Source organism: Lagenorhynchus albirostris, chromosome 4, assembly GCF_949774975.1.
Source record: "Lagenorhynchus albirostris chromosome 4, mLagAlb1.1, whole genome shotgun sequence".
Taxonomy (NCBI): domain Eukaryota; kingdom Metazoa; phylum Chordata; class Mammalia; order Artiodactyla; family Delphinidae; genus Lagenorhynchus; species Lagenorhynchus albirostris.
In genome coordinates this window covers 128,724,892-128,744,194 of record NC_083098.1, presented here as the reverse complement: position 1 = coordinate 128,744,194, position 19,303 = coordinate 128,724,892, and the positions used below count along the sequence as shown (strand labels likewise).

The 19,303-nt window shown below is 39.2% G+C and overlaps 2 protein-coding genes across 3 annotated transcripts; one reads left to right on the top strand and one right to left on the bottom strand.

The window, feature by feature from the left end:
- Positions 1-325: 325 nt before the first annotated feature.
- Positions 326-7,162, top strand: CCNA2 (cyclin A2). 2 transcript variants are annotated; one of them, XM_060148666.1, is made up of 8 exons: positions 333-1,242; positions 2,032-2,275; positions 3,600-3,712; positions 3,915-4,138; positions 4,771-4,978; positions 5,385-5,498; positions 5,925-6,058; positions 6,417-7,162. In XM_060148666.1, the coding sequence occupies exons 1-8, from the start codon at positions 1,030-1,032 to the stop codon at positions 6,463-6,465; spliced, it is 1,299 nt and encodes a 432-aa protein (XP_060004649.1). In that variant the 5' UTR covers positions 333-1,029; the 3' UTR covers positions 6,466-7,162. The 2 variants fall into 2 exon arrangements, with proteins under 2 accessions (XP_060004650.1, XP_060004649.1); XM_060148667.1 differs by lacking the exon at positions 5,385-5,498 and having other exon boundaries at positions 326-1,242.
- EXOSC9 (exosome component 9) lies at positions 6,787-18,831 on the bottom strand. Its single transcript, XM_060148665.1, has 12 exons — positions 18,679-18,831; positions 18,250-18,344; positions 17,383-17,502; positions 17,164-17,266; positions 16,103-16,240; positions 14,135-14,217; positions 12,757-12,889; positions 11,046-11,134; positions 10,304-10,450; positions 9,158-9,339; positions 7,475-7,553; positions 6,787-7,258 (listed from the first exon to the last, which is right to left on the bottom strand). The coding sequence occupies exons 1-12, from the start codon at positions 18,742-18,744 to the stop codon at positions 7,174-7,176; spliced, it is 1,320 nt and encodes a 439-aa protein (XP_060004648.1). The 5' UTR covers positions 18,745-18,831; the 3' UTR covers positions 6,787-7,173.
- Between the last annotated feature and the right edge of the window lie 472 nt (positions 18,832-19,303).

Here is a 19,303-nt window from a genome sequence, read left to right as displayed (position 1 = left end):
ATTATATCTAGGTCACTAGAATTTTACTCCGAGCTTTTTGTCGGCTGCCACACCTTGGGGAAAAAAAGAGATAAAAATTAATGACTGTCTAGTTGAATTTCTTGTAGTACATTACTGTTTGTTACATATATCAACAGTAGTTCAAGGTGGCACTTTAAATTAATTGCATCTTCATTAGGAAAAATAAAAAGCATAAGACTGTGAAGAAACACCTAAATGGTAAGATGACATTATAGTCTTTCAATATTATATCAGTTACATAAGCAGCGTGTTAAATGATTTATGCACGTTATTTAATACTAACGACAACTGTATAACGCGTAGATATCATTCCCAATTAACAGATAGGAAAATTGAGAATTGGAGACACTGAATAACTTGAACAAGACCACCAGGCCAGTATGTGGCCGGATCAGATTTTATACCTTGAGAAACTAGTCAGTCAAGCTAACTGGAGGTCCTAGGGCAGAAGGCCGGGGCGGCCCGCTACTAATTGCTAAAGTTTAATTCAGTTTATCCTAGAGACAGCCCTTGCCCCGAGACAGGGACCGCCTAGCGGCCCTATTTAAAGTCACAGTAGACTTAGGCCCCGCCTCCCCGCCGGGCGCGCGTACTTCCTCCTGCCGCCGTTCGACGTCTCTTCGCCCCGCTCCGCCCCTGCTCGGTTGCCTTCGCACCGCCTTCACTCGCCTGCGACCGCGTCGCCCCGAGTGACGTCACGGGCCTCGGCTCTTTTCATTGGTCCATTTCAATAGTCGCGGGATACTTGAACTGCATGAACAGCCGCCGCTCCGGCGGGCTGCTCGCTTCATTTCGGGGGCGTCTTTGGCCCTCCACGTCCGGCAGTGCCTGCCTCCGCCTTTCGCAACCTCCTCGGTCCTACACGATCCCGAGCGGGCCAGCGGGTGGGTAGGCTGGCCCGAGCTGCGGCGGGCGGGTACAGCTGGAGTGTACCTAGGCTGATCGGCGGGACGCAGTGCACGCTGCTTGGCGCCGCAGGCTGATCCCGCCGCGCCCCCGGGAGCAGTGATGTTGGGCAGCTCCGCGCCCGGGCCTGCGGCCCGCGAGGCAGGCTCGGCGCTGTTAACATTGCAGCAGACGGCGCTCCAGGAGGACCAGGAGAACATCAACCCCGAGAAGGCGGCGCCCACCCAGCAGTCCCGGACCCGCGCTGGGCTGGCGGTACTGAAGGCCGGGAACTCGCGGGGACCAGCGCCGCAGCAGAGGCCTAAGACGCGACGGGTAAAGCAGTGAGCCGTATCTGCAGGAGGGTGGGCCGAGCGGGAGTTTTGCAGGGGTTTAGCCGGCAGAGGAGAGTGGCGAGAAAGCATCCCCTGGCCTTTTCGCGGGAAGCCAGGATCTGGAGTCCCTTGATCCCTGGTTTTCTGGAGTGTAGGATGCCACATTACTCCCATTAGTTTCTCCCATTACTCTCTCTGCCAGCACTCTGCGTTTGTGCTGCCTGTCCGCTCTCCTCCATTGGGAGTATTTTTCTATAGATAACGAAGTCAAACCAAGCCGTACAACATGAGTATGGCCTTTGCCCGCCTCCACGCCTTTCTCTCTGCTTTTAAGCCCCAGGCACTGCTCGGACTTCCTTCATCCTCCCCATATGGTTAAGAGATTACCTCTGCTTTAGGAAAGGGTATAAAAAATACTTTGCTTTTGGTCAATTCCGCCATCTTACCGAATTTGCTCTGTTGCTCCACCCTGGGGCGAAAGAGGTAAACCACTTTTTTGCCATCTCTCCTAAATTTGGCATTTTTCGCCCTGCCACTCCACCCATCTCGTGGCCTTGATTAGTTTTGCCCAATTCCACTTAATCTGACTCTAAAACCCTTGCAGGAATGCCTGTGACAAATTGGAACATCCCTTCTTTCTCCGACTGACTACTCAAATTTCCTTGTCTGGATTTTCCCCCCTAAAGTTTAATTTTCCTGATAGAGTAATTGGGAGTAAATGCAGTATAAGGGGATGAAAGCAGAACAAAATGCCACTTAATAGGCTCAAAGCCAGTTATTTATTTTTTAGGTTGCACCTCTTAAGGATCTTCCTATAAATGATGAGCATGTCACCGTTCCTACCTGGAAAGCAAACAGTCAACAGCCTGCATTTACCATTCATGTGGATGAAGCAGAAGAAGAGACTCAAAAGAGGCCAGTTGAATCTAAAAAACCAGAAAGTGAAGATGTTTTGGCTTTTAATTCAGCTGTTACTTTACCAGGACCGAGAAAACCACTGGCACCTCTTGATTACCCAATGGATGGTAGTTTTGGTAAGTTTTAAAGAAAATTTGTATCAAATTTGTATCAAATCAATGTAATCATATCGTTTGATTACATCATCATTTGATTACATCATTACATCATTTGATTACATCAAATCAATGTAATCATAATTATTGAATAGACTGGATTAATGAAATTTTGCTTTTCAAAACATTATCTTACCTGATCCTTAACTACATTATGAGTTAGGTTTAATGTAACAAGTTTAGAAAGGGTGTGACTTATCTCAGGCCTCACAGCTAAGCCAAGACCCAGTGACCTACAAAAGGATCCTAATCCTGTGCTCCTTCTGGTACACTGCTAATCACATCAATTTCATTAGATCTCAGACTTATTTTAATCTGACCCTGGAAATGTTTGCTTGATTGGGAGAATATATTTCAGTTGTGTTAAGACTCACTTTGTACATACCATTCTCAAATAGAGTGCTATTTGAGAATGCAGCTTTAAATACTGAGATAGCCAACATCTCTTCCACCTTTAAAACTTTGTTTCTGTAAAATCAGTCTGAGTGATTGTCTGATACCAGAGAGGGACATTGTCCTCCTGTGAGTCAGAGTAGCTGCTATAGACAACTCTGACTACAGTTTGTGCTGCTTCTTTACCATCAGGCTATCGAGTCACTGGACAGCTCACTAAATTCAATCTCAGCTTTAGTTCTGTAGATGAGAGGTATAGCAGCGAAGTCCTATGGAAATAAAATAATTGGTGTATTTTTATTTAAAATCTGCAACAAATTTTAAACTCAAACCTTGAAGTAAAAAGAATAATGGATATTTTTTGCCTTCAAAGATAATTTAAATTTACCAAAAAAGAATCACCCATTGATATTAGTGTTAATGTGTTTGAACTGCCCATAAGAAATCTGAGTTTCTCTTTAGCACACTTGTTAGCCCTACTCCTAGTTACTGCCTGGATTGTGCTTTGAATGTTAGACTTAGGGGTCTGCAAACTCTCTTTTGACAAATCCTAGATATCTCCAAACTTGGATTTTAACTTTGTCCTAGCAAAACCAGTGTACTCCTGTCATGGGAGATGAAGATACTTCAATACCTGCTCCTCTAACTCATTTTCCTGTTAATGGTTTGTCAGTACTTTTTCTTGTTAATTAAAATCATTCCAAAACTAAGTGGACATAGGTACTAAAATCAGAGTTAAATCTTCTATGTACTTTGTCATAACAAGCTCTTTTTAGTTGGATGAAATAAACACATTGGTAGTTTGGGACTCCTTACAAGGGCAATCACTTTTAGCTCTTAAATTAAGTCGAAAATGAAAAGTGAACTTCACTGTACTTTTGAATTCTCCCAGAGTCACCACATACTATGGATATGTCAATTGTACTGGAAGATGAAAAGCCAGTGAGTGTTAATGAAGTACCAGACTACCATGAGGACATTCACACATACCTTAGGGAAATGGAGGTAAAGGCTCTCTGAATCTACTTTTTACACTATTTGTTCACTGTGGTGAAAGGAAATTAAGAGGATAATGTTTTTAAGTTTTTTAACTGCCAGTGAATTACTCTAATGCTATACTTAAGTTTCTAGCATATAGGCAGCATCTGTTAATGGTAGAATGATCTAACTGCAGTTTTAACACTATACTAAGTAACCTTCTCAACAGGTTAAATGTAAGCCTAAAGTGGGTTACATGAAGAAACAGCCAGACATTACTAACAGTATGAGGGCTATCCTCGTGGACTGGTTAGTTGAAGTAGGAGAAGAATATAAACTACAGAATGAGACCCTGCATTTGGCTGTGAACTACATTGATAGGTTTCTTTCATCGATGTCTGTGTTGAGAGGAAAACTTCAGCTTGTGGGCACTGCTGCTATGCTGTTAGCCTCGTAAGTACAACTTGGTTTGTTGGGTTAAAAGTGATTAGTAGTATCTTTCTGTGTAGGGAAGAAATTGTGATCTTTTAAAGTATGACATTTTAACATACTATACAAGGCAGGGAGTCAGCGACTACTTTAGGGATGGTGGAGTGGATGAAACTTTTTAAATTTAGGACATTAATTTTCCTAGATCTGGATTTCAGGGCACCTTGAATGAACCTACAGATTGGCGACATTTTAATACACCAGGACTAGGTTACAGAGTGGTTCCTTCTACTTCAAAGTACTTTCTGGTATATAAGCAAAATCTTATCTGTTCTCCATTAAGACATGAAAACTAAAATGTAAATTATTTATTTTTCTAAGGAAATTTCCTACATTTTCAGTTACTTGGTGAACTCTGGCATTGTTCCCATCTTGGGAAGTCGGCCTCTCACTTACTTCCTTTGACTGAAGTGGGAGAAATATTTGGGGCTTTTAATTAGCATTTACCTAGTCTTGGCTAGAAATGGTCAAGTATCAGTGCAAACAGGCAACTGGTTTTGGATTCGTTCCATTCATTCTGCTTAAGGGATTTCAAGTTAGGACAAACAAGCTTTTCTTATAAAAGGACTGATTACTTAAAACTTCTTTCATTGTAGAAAGTTTGAAGAAATATACCCCCCAGAAGTAGCAGAGTTTGTATACATTACAGATGACACTTATACCAAGAAACAAGTTCTGAGAATGGAGCACCTAGTTTTGAAAGTCCTTGCTTTTGACTTAGCTGCACCAACAATAAATCAGTTTCTTACCCAGTACTTTCTGCACCAGCAGTCTGCAAACTGCAAAGTTGAAAGTTTAGCAATGGTAAGTTCTTTTCATTTGCTGAATGAAGATTCTAAGGTCACAATTAGGGGCAAGCTCTAGTTTCATTATACAGCCTTGGACAAGGGATTTAGTATTCTGGGGACAGGTTAGTGCTGCAGCATGAAAGAAAAGAAAACATAAATGGAGAAAGCACTAGGAATAGTGGTATGAGGAGGAAGTCTCGGTAAATGGTAGCCAGAAGAGTTGTTTTTAAAGCTATTAAAGGAGGAAAAATACAGGATGAGAATGAAGCAAAATATGATAGTGAATATATTTAAAGATGTGGCAATGGTGGCTACAGAGCCAGTCTTAAAAGATAGCAAAATATTCAGTCAGAAGGTAAGGATTTGAGTTTTGAATTCCAGAGCTCTTATGATCATAAAGTATATTTACCTTTTCATTCCAGTTTTTGGGAGAATTAAGTTTGATAGATGCTGACCCATATCTAAAGTATTTGCCATCAGTTACCGCCGCAGCAGCCTTTCATTTAGCACTCTACACTGTCACGGGACAAAGCTGGGTATGTATGACGACGTCCTCACACATCCACCTTGTGCTGTAAATGCTTGTGCCAGATAGGTTAAATAACTGTCCTATACAACTGACAGTTGTCTAGATGTACTGAACTGGAAGAGCTATTCAACCACGTACACTGTTGAAAGCATTTTGTCTTACCTGTTTAATAGCATCTGTTAGGTAGAAAGCTTGGTTACTATTAATGCTTGGATTTGAAGGGTGTGCTTAAAGAATTCAGGCCATAAGACTTGCTGTTGGCAAGGAAAATAGTAAAAATTGATTGACGTTAGCAAAAAGAGCTTGAGAAAACTGGAAGATGTTAGTTGGAGGTGTTAGGACAAAACTCAAGCCAACTAATGCCAACTACTAACTTGTATTCAGTGTCTGTTACTAAAAACAAAACTCAGTGGTTCCATCCTCCCTCCTGCAGCCTGAATCATTAGTACAAAAGACTGGATATACGCTGGAAACTCTAAAGCCTTGTCTCATGGACCTTCACCAGACCTACCTCAGAGCTCCGCGGCATGCACAACAGTCAATAAGAGAAAAGTACAAAAACTCAAAGTAAGAATTAACAGCAGTAGATACCAAAGAAGCTTGCTTTTCCAGGCTATCGTACGGTTCAGAGATCCTTGACATTTTAACTTTATTTAAGGGATTCACAAATCAGGCACAGCCTCCTTAAGCAACTGTTCTCTTAGCAGCCATGTGTTTTGAGCTTCTGTCTTGTATTTGAGGGAGAAGAGGGGAGAGGAACGGTGGGCATGCATGCAAGTGTTGGGGACCAGACTATGGTTTTATAACCATTAATTCAAGTAGACAGAAATAGCATTTGTGAGTTCCTAGTATATGTTTCATTCCATAATCTGTTTCACCCAATGAATGTTTACTAAAAATGGATTTTTTTTTTCCCTGCTTACAGGTATCATGGTGTTTCTCTCCTCAACCCACCCGAGACACTAAATGTGTAACGGTGAAAGACTGCCTTTGTTTTCTAGGATGTAAATCACTCAAAGTATATGGTGTACAGATTTTATCTTAGGTTTTAATTTTACAATCATTTCTGAATACGGAAGTTATGGTCAAGTACAAATTATGGTATCTATTACTTTTTAAAGGTTTTAATTTGTATATCTTTTGTACATGTAACTATCTTAGATATTTGGCTAATTTTAAGTGGTTTTTGTTAAAGTATTAATGATGCCAGCTGTCAGGATAATAAGAAATAAATTGATTTGGAAAATTTGGTTTGTAAGTCAAATTTAATTTGAGGCAAAAATTTGACTTCAGGATTTCACTTAGAAAAATTAATTTGGTTTATTAAAGCATGGGGACAGGGAAGGCTTCTCCTTCCAACACACAGGTGATGACATTCACCTCCCTAAGGAACTGGGCCAACTGTCTGACTTGGGCATAATCTAAGAAGACTCTTTCAGGTCTTTGTACACACTATGAAAATGCTTTTCATTCATCGACTTTTACTACACTTGACCTACCAAAGTGACAGTTATTTAAAACCTGTTTTAAAGAGTCCTCCAGACGTTTATTTTAAAGCATAATGTAAAAACTGTATAAAGAACTAGATTCTGTAATGGGTTTGTGAATAATACCCAAGGTTGTTAGCACTGAATAAATACCTTTTTAATAGTTATATACACAAATATACAACTATGTGAACTTTAATTAGCAGCTCTCTTCTTTTTTCTCTTTTTCACTGGCTTTTTACTTGGTGCTTTTACTTGTGTTGCACTGATGGTCTGTGTTCTGTGAACAAAGTAAATTAACAAGTTTTAACAGTATTAGTACTAGGAGCTTACTTTTGCCACCTATGACAGAAGAATACTGTAACCTTAAAAGGCATCCAAGCAGTTTTACAGACCTAATTCTATAAATCTCAGGTTGAAGAAACCCAGAGAGCAAGCTTCTAAAAAGAAGTCTTGAGTATATGTATACATTTGAAATAAACCAGAAATTTGTTACCTTATTTTCTTCGGATTCTTATCTGGTTCTAAAATGATCATTTCTTCTTCTTCACTGTCTGAGAGCACTATAGGGGCATCTTTTAAGAAAATGTTAAGAAAGGAATATAAGTTTCAGATAGAGAACCCAAGCAGCATTTTGGGTGGAGGCTTACAGATCTACTATTTGGTTCTTCCCTTCCCTGAGGTTATTCCTTGGAGCTCTGAAAAACCTTATGTGTGCTTCTTTAAAAGAATTAAAATGAGGGGGATAATTCTACATACATGTGTGTGTGTGTATAGTGTGTGTGAGTGTGTGTGTGTATATATATATATATATATACACACACACACACACACACACACTCACACACACTATACACACACACACATAGAGCATCTTATAGAACCAATTAGGAACCAAGTCAATATGCCAACTGAATTCCTTGTGCTACTCCTTGAATTTGTTAATTTTGAAGATCTAGATTTTAAATTTCTCCCTATTATAAACAACACTAAAAGGAAAAATAACTAGAAACAAATTACTGGGTCAAAAGGCATATACCTTCCGAAAGACATTTTTGCCAGATCCCTCCGGAAACGTTTCAATTTACACTCCAAGAATAGTATATTAACCCATTTTCCTATACACCCTTGCCAATGTGTTTCTGGCCGTTTGTATTTGGGAATGCAAATACAAATAGGAACAGAAACAAAAAATGGGCAAAAGAACAGAAACGTCTGTTTCTGTTCTTTTGTCCATTTTCCCCATGAAACTTACTACATTAATTCTTTATATTTAAATAGAGTTTTCAATTACTTTCTCCCTATTAGAAAAATTTCACAAATATATAAAAGCATATGGAGTTAAAAAAAAAAAGTTAACATCTATCAATAAATAGTCCCTGTGTTTAAGCAGCTTATGTTGGTGTAAATATATAGTAAATACATGGAACGAGGTCTGGAAGAATAATACTAAATAGAAGTAACCACTGGGGAAGCTGAATAAGGGTCCCAATTAATGGGGATTTTTTTTTTTTTTTTTTTTGCCTTACAAAAAACCCCAGCAGGTCCTCAGTAATATTTACAGGCAATGATCTTCCTTGAAGGCAGGCAGTATCACCTTCACTATTTTCTCAGCCAGATTTAATAGCTGCATCCTTTAGTTCTCCACCAACCTACTTCCTAGATCCCTCCTTGTTTATTAAAATTTAGAATTCTTCACACAAGCCACATTTCACTGCTCAGTAGCTACATGTGGCTAGTGGCTACTATGCTGGACAGTGTAGAGACTGAACATTTCTAACACTGCAGAAAGTTCTATGGATGGCACTACTCTAATATACGTTCTGATACTGCCTTTTTATGTTTGAGTCTAGAAACTATACAAAGAAAAAACAGCACACAGGAATGAGATTTTAAGAAACTCATCCCCTTAAAACTGGCCCGGATAAGATAAAAAAAAACAGAAAAAAAAAAACTTAAAAATAAAAAATGCCACTCCCTTCACATACCAAAGAATACCACTGTTCCTCAAAGATAAGCATATTCTTGCAGTTAGCCTCAAGTTTAGTTGAAATTTAAATTACAAAATATTTAGCCCCAACTGCTAATATAAAAATAAGATTCCTAAGATAGGGATATATATGTATGTATATATATATATATATATATATATTACATATAGCCATAAAGTATCACATACCTTGGCTTCCAATATTAGAGACTTCTCCTGTGTCCATTTTTATACTATCAAGAATAATAGCTTCATCACTGCCACCTTCATCTTCGTCTTCCTTCTCAGAGTCTTCAAGATCACCCCAGGAGTTTTCTATTCCCTCTCCAATTTGGGCGGTTCCAGGAGTCCACAGCACAGGTTTCGAAACACTTAGCAAGTTAAGAAAACTGAATAACAGAAATACTGCTCTTTGATGCAGTGCTGAAAATGATTAGAATGAAAGTTTTCTTCCTTTAAGATTGATTGAAGTGTGCCTCAAATTATTAGGAAAAAAATTTACTAATAGCTATACTATGGATGGCTGGACAGTGAAGAAGAAATAGTGTATAACTTAGGTTAAGATTTTATGGACACAATGGGTGAGAAATATTGAGAGACACACTTGCTCTGAACATTTTAGTTGCAGTAATAAATCTGGTGAATGAATGAACTTCAAGGACAATGTGGGGACTTCCCTGGTGGCGCAGTGGTTAAGAATCCGCCTGCCAATGCAGGGGGACATGGGTTTGAGCCCTGGTCCAGGAAGATCCCGCATGCTGCAGAGCAACTAAGCCCTTGCGCCACAACTGCTGAGCCTGCGCTCTAGAGCCCGTGAGCCACAGTTACTGAAGCCCGAGCGCCTAGAGCCCGTGCTCCACATCAAGAGAAGCCACCGCAATGAGAAGCCCGAGCACCACAACAGAGAGCAGCCCCTGCTTGCCACAGCTAGAGAAAGGCCGCGTGCAGCAACGAAGACCCAATGCAGCCAAAAATAAATACATAAGTAAATAAATTTATTAAAAAAAATAAGAACAATGTGTATAATGTATAGTGTCTGACCATGCCAGTGAGATTAGGGAACAATTTTCCAAAGGAAAATGAAATGCTGTAAATTCCTTCTTAAAGTAAAAGAATTTTCTGGTTTTGGTAGGATAGCTGAAGGGAAGGTAGATGTTACACCATCAATTTAATATGACTCATCACTATCTTGTCTCATATCTTAAATGTTTTTTTCTAACAAAGTACAGTGTTTCAGAAAACAAATTTCCATATGCACACACTTCACAGAGCCCTAATAATACCCAAAGTGTTATGAATCTTCTTGTTTTTACCAAAAACACCCAGGAAAGATACACTTCCGAAGGAGGTTCAGCTTCAGAGATGATTTCTTCTGCTTTCTCCTCTACATCGGAGGTATCAATAGGGGCCTTTTCCATTCTAAATGCTGTGATCCTTTGATTTGCTATAGATTCTGCAAAGCCAAACTTTCCACCTTCTTTCCTGTGTGGGTTTTTTTGGGGAGTTGGGAGGGAAGGGGGAATGAGAGATGCGAGAGAAGACAGGAAGGGAAAAAAAGTTAACTATTTTATCCTTTTGATACATGAGAAATATTGGATGAGAAACTATTTGACTAACTTAACCCCACCAATTTATTATGCCTATCAAGTGAGATAATAAAAAGTTACTATAATTAACCATTTATTAAACCATGTGTCAAGCATGTGTTATGTACTTAAAGCAGAAGACACTGAAGTGCTGAGATATAGCTGTTGCTTAATGTCACACAGTAAGAAGAGATGGGAATCAACCCCAGTTTGTATTCTTTCTGTTAACATGAGCTACTGGATTCTTTTTTTCCTAAGAAAATGTTAACTTTTTAAATGAAAAATATTATGTGGCTTTTTAATACAGATTATGTGTAAACTGGAATACAATAAATAGCTCAATCAACTTTCAAAAAACATTTAGTATATTCAACTGAGATGAATAGATAAGGAAAGACTGTAAAAACTGTAGAGTTAATGCTTGTGCGAGAAAAATCCTCAACAGAAAAATCTATAACAAGACCATTCAGTTCTAAAAAAATCAAACTTACCTAACTTTCTGGTCGTTCGCCAAAGCTTTCTGTATTAGCTCTGTAATTTCTGCTACCTTCACACCAGCTATTTTACTACATCTCAAAACCTATTTATAAAAGTGAACTCTGTTATTTAAAGACAACAAATCAAGTAGCTTTCTCTAACAAAACTAAAAACATGAGATTAGTTTTTCTACCTTTGCAATTTAAGCCTTTTTAAAATATGAAAATAATACAGTGTAAACACAAATTAAGGCAAGATGTGAGAGCTATTTTTATTTTTATTTATTTATTTATTTTTATTTATTTTTTTTGCGGTACGCGGGCCTCTCACTGTTGTGGCTTCTCCCATTGCAGAGCACAGGCTCTGGACGAGCAGGCTCAGCGGCCATGGCTCACGGGCCCAGCCGCTGCGCGGCATGTGGGATCCTCCCGGACCGGGGCACAAACCCATGTCCCCTGCATCGGCAGGCGGACTCTCAACCACTGTGCCACCAGGGAAGCCCGTGAGAGCTATTTTTAAATGTTAAAGGAACTGACCCAAAAACTTTTCTATGACAATGTAAAAGATACCACTCAAGAGGCCACAGATACACTAACTTCCTTTCTGTGAGTGATCCATAGCTCTGTTCAAGACAAGGCTGCACGGTGTCCGCCGGAAAGCTTTTATAAAGCGAAGATTCCCAGGCCTCAGGGACCTAATGAATCAGAATCGCTGGAAATAGGGATCCGGCAGTGGTCATGATGCTGGTAATAATGACAATGATGATAACAGAAAATAACATTTACTGCACACTTAATTTATGCTATACAGTACAATATATCCATATCTATCCCTATATTCTCCTAACAGAAGGTGTTGACATTAAGATTATTTACTATTTTACAGATAAAGAGATTGAAGCACAAAAATATGAAACCATCTGCCAAAGGTCAGTTAGTGTAAGGAAGAGCTGGAATTCCAATTAAGTAGTCTTTGTGCTCCTAACGAGCTGCACTATGTGCTACATGGCAATCTATTTTCTAAAAGTCCCCATGTGAATCTTATATGTAGCTGGATTTGAAACTTCTGCTCACTGTACCCAAATTCCAAAAGTAAAACTATCTTTTTACATAATTTCTACTTTCTGACACTTTAAAGAAAAATAGGGATATAGGGACTTCCTTGGTGGCACAGGGGTTAAGAATCCGCCTGCCAGTGCAGGGGACACAGGTTGGATCCCAGTTCCGGGGAGATCCCACATACCGCGGAGCAACTGAGCCCATGCGCCACAACTACTGAGCCTGCGCTCTAGAGCCCATGTGCCACAACTACTGAAGCCCACGCGCCTAGAGCCTGTGCTCCGCAACAAGAGAAGCCACCGCAACGAAGAGCAGCCCCCACTCACTGCTACTAGAGAAAAGCCCACTCGCAGCAATGAAGACCCAACACGGGGAAGGGGAAGGAAGGGGAAGGGGAAAGGATATAAATCTCTTTCCTCACTGAAAGGAGAAGAGTATTCCTCTATCTAGAGGTGTAGACTCTGGAGGGCCATCCATGGGAGAAGCAAGGGAGGAAGGAGGGTACCTTGTAGCCACAAGTCAACCGACAATACTGAAACCAGATTCTAACAGATCCGAGAATCAATCATTGAAAATATCTGTTGGATTTTAGTTTAAAAACAAGAAAAAGCTTCTAAAAAGAAGAGACCTATTTTTAATGGAACATTAATCAAATCAAAGCACTGACTTGATCTTTCAGCAGCATTATCCCACCACTGGACTGGATGGTGCAAATCTCTCGATGCTTATTCATGGCAATCACCAGCAAGCCATCCATTACACGTTCCTCTCGTTCATTGGGATCCACCAATAAATATGTTCTGAAATGAACGTTAAATGGACATGAACAAATCTGATGCTGAGTGCTTGTCAATTTTAAGCTAATGGATATTTTTAAAAATAGTATTATAGTAAGGTCAACACAGTGTGTAGGTCTGAGCCTATGAATTTGAGTCACTTTAATCTGAAAAGAGACAACAGAATTATTATAACGTTAATTTGGTTAATTTTAAAGTTTCCCTAATATCCTGTACTTTGAAATTCTTCCAAGTTCTGCTTGAAATTCTTCCAGGTTATGCTAATGGCTCATTACAAAAAAATACTGCCTATTTCCACACTGTCCAATGTTAGCCTCCAATCACATGCGGTTACTGAGCCCTTGAAATGTGGCTAGTCCAAACTAAGATGTACTATTAGTATAAAATACTGGATTTCAAAGACTTAGTAGAAATAAAAGAATGCAAAATATCTCAGGAACAATTTTTAAGATATTGATTATATATTAAAATATTTTAGATATATCAAGTAAAATAAAATATCAAAATTAATTTTACCTGTTTCTTTTTACCCTTTTAATGTGGCTACTAAAAGTACATATATGGCTCATGTCATAATTCTACAGGACAGTGCTGGTCTATTTCCCTCTAATAAAATTCTATACTACAGTGACTGAAAGATGAAAGCTTTTCCCTAGTTCTTAGTCGTAAAATTGCTAAAATATTTATACCTCTCTTTGTTTCTAAAGAGATTTAAGGCTCAAGCTTTCATTTAAAGGCACCTTACATGGACCTAAGATTCCAGGTTTTCTGTTGTAGGAGGAATTAGCAGTGAGTTGTGAAGAAACTGCTGGAGAGCTGAAGGAAAACAAGATTTTTTTTTCTCATTTGTGAACCATTCTGCCTTGTAACCTGCTCCTATCCTACAACTATTCCATATAATATGCTCCTCAAATATATTCCAAAGTCCTCTTCCATTAATCCACAGTCATTCTCAGCCTACTTTCCAAAATTAGAGCCTAACATCTGTACACCTCTAGGAAAGATACACTACCATGCTGTGGTAAACTCATAAACGTGTAAGTATGCCATGAAAAGAAAAATGTGAAGTCTCTTCATTAAAGGAGAATTTGTCACTTCTACTGAGAAAGCTCTTAGTTCTGAGCATTTGTCAAGTAATGCTCTTAAGAAAGAAATAAAAGAACTATAAGGCGCTCTAATATTAAACAAGGGGTTTGTTCATTTGCCTACGGATTTATAATTTCAGCCCATGACAAGGATGAGACTTACCCTTGCTGGAAGAAGGCAAAACTGACACAAATGGGCATGTGGTGGATACTCAATGGTACAGGATCACGTTCTTCAAGTGTATACTGTTTGAAAATAAAAGTTTCAATAATTACAGTCACTAACTTACAAACATACAAAAAAAATCTTGTACATCAGATATTAAAATAAAAACTGAAATCCCTTTAATCTTCAGTGAGTACCTAAATAACTTCTTTTGCAACTACCTGTTTGACTTTGCCATTCATCTTCCTTAAAACTTTATGTATTTGTCAAAAAGCTTTATTGAGGTATAATTTACATAACATAAAATTCACTAACTGTTAGTAAATAATTCACTTTTTAGTAAATATATAGTGAAGTAACTATCACCACAATTCAGTTTTTAAAACATTCTCATTGGGCTTCCCTGGTGGCACAGTGGTTGAGAGTCCTCCTGCCGATGCAGGGGACACGGGTTCGTGCCCCGGTCCGGGAAGATCCCACATGCCGCGGAGCGGCTGGGCCCGTGAGCCATGGCCGCTGAGCCTGCAAGTCCGGAGCCTGTGCTCCGCAACGGGAGAGGCCACAACAGTGAGAGGCCCGCGTACCGCAAAAAAACAAAACAAAACAAAACAATTCTCATTACTCCCCCAAATTCCCTTAAGCGTGTTTGCAGTTGATTATCACTCCCACTCCCAGCCCAAAGCAACCACTGATCTATCAATACTTTATCTCTATAAATCTGCCTTTTCTGGACATTCCATGTAAGTGGAATCAAACAATTTTCAGTCTTTTGCATCTGCCTCCTTTCAACTCAGCATGTTTCATCCACCTTGAAGTATACATCACACCGGTAGTTTGGTCCTTTTTACTGCTGAATAGTATTCCACTGCGTGGATACACCACACTTTGCTTTTCCGTTCACTAGTTGATGAACATTTGGCTAATTTTCAGTTTTTGGCTGTAATGAATAATGCTGCTAGGAACATTCACATGAAAGTCTTTGAGTGAATGTATACTTTCATTCTCCTTGAGTACATTCTTAGATATAGAATTGTTAGGCTGTATAAGTTTACACTTAACTTTTTAAGAAACTGCCAAACTCTTCCAACATGGCTGTAACACTTTACCACCAGCAATATCTCTACAGTATTTTAAAATCAATGTCTTTTTTGTCTACTCATCACTCTATATTTTCTTTTTTACTTCCATATACCACCTCCCCTCTCTAAAGGAACATGTCTCTATTGTTAATAAAACTTTGTCTACACCTCTAAGTCTTTCAAGAGTCTGCTCCAGTCTAATTCCTAAAAACAGCATCATGAATGACATCTTAGAGAATTTGGGCATCTGATGTTTCCTTTTATAACTTCAGGAATCAAATTATCACAACAGTGCACTTTCATTATTCTAGCATGTAATTTATATAAATTGAAATTGACATACTCTGCACAAAAGAAAGGACCATGTAAATAGTATAGGTCCATAGTTTTCAAAATGTGGTCCTTATACCAGCACTATCATATCACCTGGGAACTCTGTCAGAAGTACAAACTCATACATCCTATCCCCATTCTACTCTGAGGATGGAGACTAGCAAGATGTTTTAACAGTCTTTCCAGGTGTTTCTGATGGGTTTTTGCCACACAGTGAGAACAAGCATCTCACTGTGAAAATACTGAGAATTATGATTTTTCACACATGCCCCCTAAGCATAAACTAACCACTTTATCTAATGCTCAATCCAAAGAAGTCATCTATTTCTATTCTAAGAAAACCAGGATAGGGTATGCATTCACTGACAAAACTTTAATACAGGAGATTTAAGAGATTTCAAAGGTAACTGTGACCATATTTTTTGCCTTGTGAACAAATTTTACAACATACTTAATTGCCATTTACAAGACTTCATTAGAAACAAGCTGTCTGCACAGCAAGGATATTCATTCATTCATAAGAAGGAGCCTGGCTCACATCATGGAAGCTTACCAGTGTTACTTCATCTCCTTGGACAGAGACATCAGGCCTTCGGAAGTGACATAAGGCTACAATTGCAGCAATGCTGGCAGCATCAATAATGTTTCCATCATGATTTAACAAATGTAGGTCCACGCGTATTTGCCAAACCTGAATGTGAATTCAAAACAAAAATAAATCCTAAATAGTCACAACCAGAGGTTATTTATAAGGAAAGGTAACACTGTGTGCAAAATTTTCTCTTGCTGTTAAAACATGCAGTTACTCCTTCTATTGTATCAATAAAAATACATTGAGAAAAATGTCAAGCCAGACCAACACCTGAAATACCAATAGCTTACCTTTCTATGAGTCATTTGACAACAGTGAAATATATACTGTAAATAAACAGAACCACACTACATTTAGTACTAACATTCCCCTAACTCCAAGCCTAATGATATTTTCATTGTGCCTCCTAACTTAAAAACCTCAAACTCTTAGGTTTTACTTGACAATATTTATGATAACCTTACAAGTAATGCAAATAGTATTATATTCAAGTATAGAATGTGGAAAGGCCAAGTGACTTCTTTGGAGTCAAAAAGATAGTTAAAATACCCTAATCAAGAATAAAGTTCTAATATCATCAAATAGCACAATATATTGAGAGTAATATTTCCAATGTCGGACTACCAATGACTCACTATGCAGCCCTGTGTAAGTCAATAAACCTATCCAAATGAAGGATTTAATCAGTTCTTTAGCTCTTCATCCATAAAAAAGGAAAACATTACCTGCTTCTATCAACTCACTTAAATAACGTAAGAAAATAAATGAAAATATGTGAAAAACCGCAAGTTCTTTGAATAAGAAATTTGTATACAAATCCAAGTTGCTATTTTCACCAATTTTTTGTCCCTCCAAAGAGAAATGACACAAAGTTCTATGGGTAGCACTCAGGAATATGTGAAGTGAAGTGAACTAGAATAAAACTGAATTAACTGAAGCTCTGAGAATGAAAGTATAGATACAGGGATCCATGAATCAACAATACTCATCCGAAGATTAAGAATTTTGGGCATATTCCCCACCTTTTCACCAGCAACAACACAGAGAGATTCAGTGTCTATACACTTCGAATTTCTTAGACATCTTTCCAAGAGGCGATTCAACTTCACCAAGAGATCTGACTGCCTATGAAAACAGGAATGGGCTAATGTCATGAGATATAACACCAGGCAGTAAAACAATAGCTCACCCCTGTTAGGCTCTCCTCTGGCTAAAGCAGCTTAAGAAAAAGATTTAAATACCTGCCAGGTTCAAAAGCTGGGGCAGCCATCTGAGAGAGCTCAAGGTTAAAAAAAAGAATACCTTCTGTTGCCCTATTGAGTTTTGGAGAAACAAGTTCACAGGAAACCTGTCCAAGAACTCTGCAAAGATAAAGTACAAATCTGTTAATTAAATGTATTTCCTTTCCAATTAAAAAAAAAAAGGAAATCTAAAGATTGAGTTTCAGTCTTACACTACGTTGAGTAATAACATGTTCAGTATGATATATCATTAAAGGTTGAAGTTACCTACAAAGTATAGTAGTAGAATACATACAGAAATAAAACACATATTGGCATAACCAAAGAGATGACAGGGGAAAAAAATCTCATTACAATATTTAGTATTCCACAGATTTTTAAGAGTCAATGACCATTTCTTCTCTTTTCTAAAACAAATATTTAGTGATACAAGATGGCATGCAAACTTGAGACGTCCTAAGAGTTTTCTTATGGCATGGTTCACCAACATTATCTGACCAGTATCCTCACAACTTCCAAGTGAATATTAAAAATCTAATTCTCATGTCACTCAGGAAAAGGAGAAAAGTAGGCCCTACGTAATGACAACAAATGCAAGGAACAAATTCAGTGCAACCACTGCTGGCTGTATATATGATTCACAGAGATCAGAAAGAACTATGTGATACTTATGTGACAGAAAATATATTCATGATTAAAAATGTAAAGTGTGACTATAAAACCAAAGTCTTGCATTAAAGAAAACATACTTATTTTGGGCAGCTAAACAAAGTACTGTCCAGACTTATCTGCTTTGTAAACTGGGTCAATCAAGTTCTTTTAAATTTCTCCCTATTGAGCTTATACCTAATTTGAATACTTTGTTACCTTGTTTTTCCAAGTTCCACAATGCAGCACCCATAATCTGTTCCAAATGAGATCTTGATGTTCCTATAATCATAGGTTTGTCTGCCATCCAGCCGCTGTAAGCACAACATTCCTTTATTCCTAATACAAATATTTATTACTCTGTGCTAGGCAGTCCTGGGGCTAAGCACTTGGAGGTAAGTGTGATCCTACCCACTCCACGTAGGAGAGGGGAAACTAGGTGCCCGAGCACTGACAGTCGCTGGGGTGACCTGAGCCTTGAAAAGACCCCACCGGAGCCAAATAAATATTGGGGCCTTGGGGGAACCCACTGGCCGCTCCCCTAGGGGCTCCCGGGGCCTGCGAGAGCTAGGTCTGTGCGCCCAGGCCGGAAGGATGCGGGCCGCCGCGCTACCCGAGCGCTCACGCAGCGCCAAATTCCCGGTTTACCTTTTTCTCTTCGATGGCGCGGAGTAGAAAACGGCGCTCGCAGTTTGAGAGTGGCGTCTCCTTCATATTGTCAGGTCACGGGACGCACAGGTACTGGAATGCGTCGGGAGAAGACACCCTGCACCTCTTCACGCGCGCCCGCTCGTACCTCGGCGCAGGAGACCGACGTCATCAGAGCTCGTCAGGTGAAACTGGGAAAGCAAAGGCTGAGAGACCGCCGCTAGTGCGCAGGCTCAAAGCAAAGTTGGACCAGCCGGAGCTGGCTGGAGAAGCAAAAGGAGGCGAAATTCTGAACGGAAAGATGTTTCTTTTATTATAAAGTGTAGCGGAGAAAAGGACCCCGAAATAACCACCAGTGATAGAAATTAGTATCAGTTGAGCCCTCTCACACTTCACTCTAGCCTCAGTTCTAGCGGAGTAGGCTAGACAGGTATTATTGCTATTTTACAGATGAGGAAGTTGAGATTTGGCCACTAAAAAGCTGTAGAGGCAGAGTTTCAGCAGATTCATTGGAGAAACACTGGAATGAGCCGGCGTTAGTGGAGCGGAGGGGAGAGAAGAAAGTTGAGATGGTGAGCTGGGGTATTTTTACGGGCTGACGGTAAAACCTCGGAGAACCTGAAAA

Bases quoted from the DNA above. Each gene is read 5' to 3' on its own strand.
- CCNA2 (XM_060148666.1), top strand. From the start codon at position 1,030: ATGTTGGGCAGCTCCGCGCCCGGGCCTGCGGCCCGCGAGGCAGGCTCG. The intron at 1,243-2,031 runs GTAAAGCAGTGA...TTTATTTTTTAG, and splicing joins AGAGGCCTAAGACGCGACGG to GTTGCACCTCTTAAGGATCT. The intron at 5,499-5,924 runs GTATGTATGACG...TCCCTCCTGCAG, and splicing joins CTGTCACGGGACAAAGCTGG to CCTGAATCATTAGTACAAAA.
- EXOSC9 (XM_060148665.1), bottom strand. From the start codon at position 18,744: ATGAAGGAGACGCCACTCTCAAACTGCGAGCGCCGTTTTCTACTCCGC. The intron at 14,218-16,102 runs GTAAGCTTCCAT...ATTTTCAAACAG, and splicing joins AAGGAGATGAAGTAACACTG to TATACACTTGAAGAACGTGA. The intron at 7,259-7,474 runs GTAACAAATTTC...CTTTGTTCACAG, and splicing joins AAGAATCCGAAGAAAATAAG to AACACAGACCATCAGTGCAA.